The sequence below is a fragment of the Cherax quadricarinatus genome, chromosome 4, assembly GCF_038502225.1.
Source record: "Cherax quadricarinatus isolate ZL_2023a chromosome 4, ASM3850222v1, whole genome shotgun sequence".
Classification (NCBI taxonomy): Eukaryota; Metazoa; Arthropoda; class Malacostraca; order Decapoda; family Parastacidae; genus Cherax; species Cherax quadricarinatus.
This window is the reverse complement of record NC_091295.1, coordinates 10,123,317-10,129,741: the sequence shown is the minus strand read 5'-3', so window position 1 is coordinate 10,129,741 and position 6,425 is coordinate 10,123,317. Positions and strand designations below refer to the sequence as shown.

At 40.0% G+C, this 6,425-nt stretch overlaps 1 protein-coding gene across 5 annotated transcripts in view; it reads right to left on the bottom strand.

Annotated features, from left to right (window-relative positions):
• Nucleotides 1–6,425, bottom strand: part of LOC128684405 (early endosome antigen 1-like) — a 128,755-nt gene that overhangs the window by 41,667 nt on the left and 80,663 nt on the right. For all 5 annotated transcript variants that reach the window (XM_070094309.1, XM_070094304.1, XM_070094323.1 and 2 more), the window contains one exon: nt 3,371–3,490. In XM_070094309.1, the coding sequence (XP_069950410.1) occupies nt 3,371–3,490 (120 nt within the window). The remainder of the gene's footprint in view (nt 1–3,370; nt 3,491–6,425) is intronic.

Below are 6,425 nucleotides of genomic sequence, written 5' to 3'. Positions count from 1 at the left end.
ACTCCACACCTTCTCCTAATTTCCACACTCCGAATTTTCTGCATAATATTTACACCACACACTGCCCTTAGACAGGACATCTCCACTGCCTCCAACCACCTCCTCGCTGCTGCATTCACAACCCAAGCTTCACACCCATATAAGAGTGTTGGTACTACTATACTTGCATACATTCCCTTCTTTGCCTCCATAGATAATGTTTTTTGTCTCCACATATACGTACCTCAACGTACCACTCACCTTTTTTCCCCTCATCAATTCTATGATTAACCTCATCCTTCATAAATCCATCTGCCGACACGTCAAGTCCCAAGTATCTGAAAACATTCACTTCTTCCATACTCCTCCTCCCCAATTTGATATCCAATTTTTCTTTATCTAAATCATTTGATACTGTCATCACCTTACTCTTTTCTATGTTCACTTTCAACTTTCTACCTTTACACACACTCCCAAACTCGTCCACTAACCTTTGCAATTTTTCTTTAGAATTCTTATAAGCACAGTATCATCAGCAAAAAGCAACTGTGCCAATTCCCATTTTTGTATTTGATTCCCCATAATTTAATCCAATCCCTCTCCCGAACACCCTAGCATTTACTTCTTTTACAACCCCATCTATAAATATATTAAACAACCATGGTGACATTACACACCCTTGTCTAAGACCTACTTTTACTGGGAAGTAGTCTCCCTCTCTTCTACACACCCTAACCTGAGCCTCACTATCCTCATAAAAACTCTTTACAGCATTTAGTAACTTACCACCTATTCCAGATACTTGCAACATCTGCCACATTGCTCCCCTATCCACTCTCTCATATGCCTTTTCTAAATCCATAAAGGCAATAAAAACTTCCCTACCTTTATCTAAATACTGTTCACATATATGCTTCAATGCAAACACTTGATCTACACATCCCCTACCTACTCTAAAACCTCCTTGCTCATCCACAATCCTACATTCTGTCTTACCTCTAATTCTTTCAATTATAACCCTACCGTACGCTTTTCCTGGTATACTCGGTAAACTTATTCCTCTATAATTTTTACAATTTCTTTTGTCCCCTTCCCTTTATATAAAGGGACTATACATGCTCTCCGTCAATCTCTACGTACCTTCCCCTCTTTCATACGTTTATTAAACAAAAATACCAACCACTCCAACACTATATCCCCCCCTGCTTTAACATTTCTGTCATGATCCTGTCAGTTCCAGCTGCTTTACCCCCCTTTCATTCTACGTAATGCCTCATGCACCTCCAGCACACTCACATCCTGTTCTTCACTCCTAAAAGATGGTATACCTCCGTGTCCAGTGCATGAAATCACCGCCTCCCTTTCTAAGTCAACATTTAAAAGTTCCTCAAAATATTCTCGCCATCTACCCAAAACCTCCATCTCCCTATCTACTAACTCCCCTTCCCTGTTTTTTACTGACAAATCCATTTGTTCCCTAGGCTTTCTTAACTTGTTTAACTCACTCCAACATTTTTTCTTATTTTCATTAAAATTTCTTGACAGTGCCTCTCCCACTCTATCATCTGCTCTCGTTTTGCAGTCTCTCACCACTCTCTTCACCTTTCTTTTACTCTCCATGTACTCTACTCTTCTTATAACACTTCTGCTTTGTAAAAAGCTCTCATAAGCTAACTTTTTCTCTTTTATCACAACCTTTACTTCATCATTTCACCAATCACTCTTCTTTCCTCCTGCACCCACCCTCCTATAACCACAAACTTCTGCCCCACATTCTAATACTGCATTTTTAAAACTATTCCAACCCTCTTCAACCCCCCACTGCTCATACTTGCACCAGTCCACCTTTCTGCCAAGAGTTGCTTATATCTCACCCGAACTTCCTCCTCCCTCAGTTTATACACTCTCACCTCCCTCTTACTTGTTGTTGCCAGTTTCCTCTTTTCCCATCTACCTCTTACTCTACCTGTAGCTACAACTAAATAATGATCCGATATGTCAGTTGTCCCTCTATAAACGTGTACATCCTGGAGCCTACCCATCAACCTTTTATCCACAATACATAATCTGGATATGAGCAAAAATTCAGGATGCGAGCTTCCCCCTCCAGGGAAGTTCCTTGAGGAGAAAGGGGTGAGGGGTGAGGGGCTCTTGATCTAGAAATTGTATCTGTGCTCCAGTTCTTTAAATTAAACCAGAATACCTCCCATTTCCCCCCCAGAGGCGCTTTATAATCCTACGAGTTTAGTGCTTCCCCATTATAATATTCATCAAGTCAGTCAGTCAGTCAAGTCAGTAAGTCAGTCAGTCAAGTCAGTAAAGTCAGTCAGTCAGTCAAGTCAGTAAAGTCAGTAAAGTCAGTAAGTCAAGTCAGTAAATTGGTCAGTTAAGTCAGTCAGTCAGTCAAGTCAGCAAGTCAGCCAGTCAAGTCAGTAAGTCAGTAAGCCATCCAGTCAAGTCAATAAGTCAGTCAGACAAGTCAGTAAGTCAGTCATTCAGTAAGTCTAAACACAATTCACAAATAGCTAGCTTGTAGGAGAGAAGCGAAACTGAACACGTATTCATGAAAGCTGGGATGGTGGTGTCGGGAGTGTCAGGGGATGGCAGTGCACCTTGCAGTAGAAGGATTTCTCTCATGTTTTGCTTACATTTTGTGCAGTTATTCTGACAAATTTCTTTTTTCTAATCATGGGTCCTAAGAAAGTAAGTGCAAAGAACAATGCTGAGAAGAAAAAGAGGATGATGTCTATGGAAGTAAAGCATGAAATCATAGATAAACACAAGCAGGTGTGCAGGAATGGCCTCCATCACTTGCCACATAATGATATATTTTATTCAGTCTCGAGTATATATCAGGTTTCTATATTATTTATATTGTTTATTATGTCATATTAGATGAATTGTGATAGATAAATAAGCCATAGAGTCGATATTAGTCATATTCAAGTATTTCGTCCTGCCTCCAGAGAGCAGAAATTCCGCTGGAATGAATTAATGGCATTTAAATTAATTTAAACGAGGAAAATTAACTCAGCATACGAGCAGATCGGGATACAAGCAAGGCCACGAAATGGATTAAACTCGTAAGCCGAGGTTCCACTATACATGCAAAACAGACTACATTAACATACATGGTTATGAAATGAAAAAATTTTTTAATATAATAAATTTTAAAAACAGATCTGAGATTTTAAACTATCACTTTAAACTTTTTTTATATATAAACACATAATAAATAGTAACAACTCATTTGTATTATATAAAACTCTAAGTGACACTTTCCAACAAGCAAAATTTAATTCACACATTTTAAAAAATATTGTAAATGTTATTAAAATACCACTAAGTATAAATCACCTAAAAAATAAAAAAATCAATCTGAATACCTTACCTTATCATGAAGATCATTAATAGTCTCTTCTAACTTCGCTTTATCTTGACTAAATTTGACTATGTTCACTTTGTGTTCCTCAACCTGGTCCTGAATTTTCTTGTAATTTGTTCTAGCTTCCTGTATGAAACAGTCTAATGAATGAATGAATTTGGACAACATTATAAGTTAATATCAGTGACATTATTTTAAAGCTTTCTAAATATAATACTAGAGTTTAGAACTTGACTTTCCTGGTCAAATCAAAGGTAATATATGAGCACTTGGGAGTGTGAGTAAAAGAACCAAAGCAAGATTAAAGGTACAAAAAAAAAAAAAAAATTACATACAGTAGGGCCCTGCTTTACGGCACTTCACTTTATGGTGTTCCGCTCATACGGACATTTCAAATTATGACCAAAACTTGCTATAGGACTCCCCCCACCTGACTTTCTAATACGGTCACCGTGGCCCACCCAACTTGTTTACATTCTCATGAGCTCAGTAAGCACCAATTCTCTCCATTATATCTGGAAACTCCAAAATTTCAAGTGTTTTTAAAAGTTATTTCATATTTTATATATACTCTGATAATTATACTTATGTATACCTGTACCTAAATAAACTACACACTGTGCTGGCATGCAGGTACACATTAAAATCAGTGAGAGTGTCTTATGTCTCAAGACGCCATATTAATAATGATGATAATCATAATAACCACAAAGTCTCATTAAATGTCGTATATTACGTTAATAGTACAGTGGACCCCCGGTTAACGAACTTTTTTCATTCCAGTAGTATGTTCAGGTGCCAGTACTGACCGAATTTTTTCCCATAAGGAATATTGTGAAGTAGATTAGTCCATTTCAGACCCCCAAACATACACGTACAAACGCACTTACATAAATACACTTACATAATTGGTCGCATTTGGAGGTGATCGTTAAGCGGGGGTCCACTGTATACACATTTTCATTATTTTTTTTTTTTTTTTTTATTATCACACCGGCCGATTCCCACCAAGGCAGGGTGGCCTGAAAAAGAAAAACTTTCACCATCATTCACTCCATCACTGTCTTGCCAGAAGGGTGCTTTACACTACAGTTTTTAAACTGCAACATTAACACCCCTCCTTCAGAGTGCAGGCACTGTACTTCCCATCTCCAGGACTCAAGTCCGGCCTGCCGGTTTCCCTGAATCCCTTCATAAATGTTACTTTGCTCACACTCCAACAGCACGTCAAGTATTAAAAACCATTTGTCTCCATTCACTCCTATCAAACACGCTCACGCATGCCTGCTGGAAGTCCAAGCCCCTCGCACACAAAACCTCCTTTACCCCCTCCCTCCAACCCTTCCTAGGCCGACCCCTACCCCGTCTTCCTTCCACTACAGACTGATACACTCTTGAAGTCATTCTGTTTCGCTCCATTCTCTCTACATGTCCGAACCACCTCAACAACCCTTCCTCAGCCCTCTGGACAACAGTTTTGGTAATCCCGCACCTCCTCCTAACTTCCAAACTACGAATTCTCTGCATTATATTCACACCACACATTGCCCTCAGACACGACATCTCCACTGCCTCCAGCCTTCTCCTCGCCGCAACATTCATCACCCACGCTTCACACCCATATAAGAGCGTTGGTAAAACTATACTCTCATACATTCCCCTCTTTGCCTCCAAGGACAAAGTTCTCTGTCTCCACAGACTCCTAAGTGCACCACCCACTCCTCTTCCCTCATCAATTCCATGATTCACCCCATCTTTCATAGACCCATCCGCTGACACGTCCACTCCCAAATATCTGAATACGTTCACCTCCTCCATACTCTCTCCCTCCAATCTGATATTCAATCTTTCATCACCTAATCCCTTTGTTACCCTCACAACCCTACTCTTTCCTGTATTCACCTTTAATTTTCTTCTTTTGCACACCCTACCAAATTCATCCACCAATCTCTGCAACTTCTCTTCATTAATTAATTAATTCATTAATTCATTAATCCATCTATATTTTTTCAAAATTATATAATAAACACTATGCATAACATAAAGATGATAAATACACCCCACAGTAGAATAAATAAACATAAATATGAGATGTGGTAGCCAGACGACTTGTATGAGTGACGCCATATTAGTAATGATAATAATACTCAATAATAATCAGTGAGTCTCATTAAATGTTGTATATTACGTTAATATACATTTTTTTTTTTATTATCACACTGGCCGATTCCCACCAAGGCAGGGTGGCCCGAAAAAGAAAAACTTTCACCATCATTCGCTCCATCACTGTCTTGCCAGAAGGGTGCTTTACACTACAGTTTTTAAACTGCAACATTAACACCCCTCCTTCAGAGTGCAGGCACTGTACTTCCCATCTCCAGGACTCAAGTCCGGCCTGCCGGTTTCCCTGAATCCCTTCATAAATGTTACTTTGCTCACACTCCAACAGCACGTCAAGTATTAAAAACCATTTGTCTCCATTCACTCCTATCAAACACGCTCACGCATGCCTGCTGGAAGTCCAAGCCCCTCGCACACAAAACCTCCTTTACCCCCTCCCTCCAACCCTTCCTAGGCCGACCCCTACCCCGCCTTCCTTCCACTACAGACTGATACACTCTTGAAGTCATTCTGTTTCGCTCCATTCTCTCTACATGTCCGAACCACCTCAACAACCCTTCCTCAGCCCTCTGGACAACAGTTTTGGTAATCCCGCACCTCCTCCTAACTTCCAAACTACGAATTCTCTGCATTATATTCACACCACACATTGCCCTCAGACATGACATCTCCACTGCCTCCAGCCTTCTCCTCGCTGCAACATTCATCACCCACGCTTCACACCCATATAAGAGCGTTGGTAAAACTATACTTTCATACATTCCCCTCTTTACCTCCAAGGACAAAGTTCTTTGTCTCCACAGACTCCTAAGTGCACCACTCACTCTTTTTCCCTCATCAATTCTATGATTCACCTCATCTTTCATAGACCCATCCGCTGACACGTCCACTCCCAAATATCTGAATACGTTCACCTCCTCCATACTCTCTCCCTCCAATC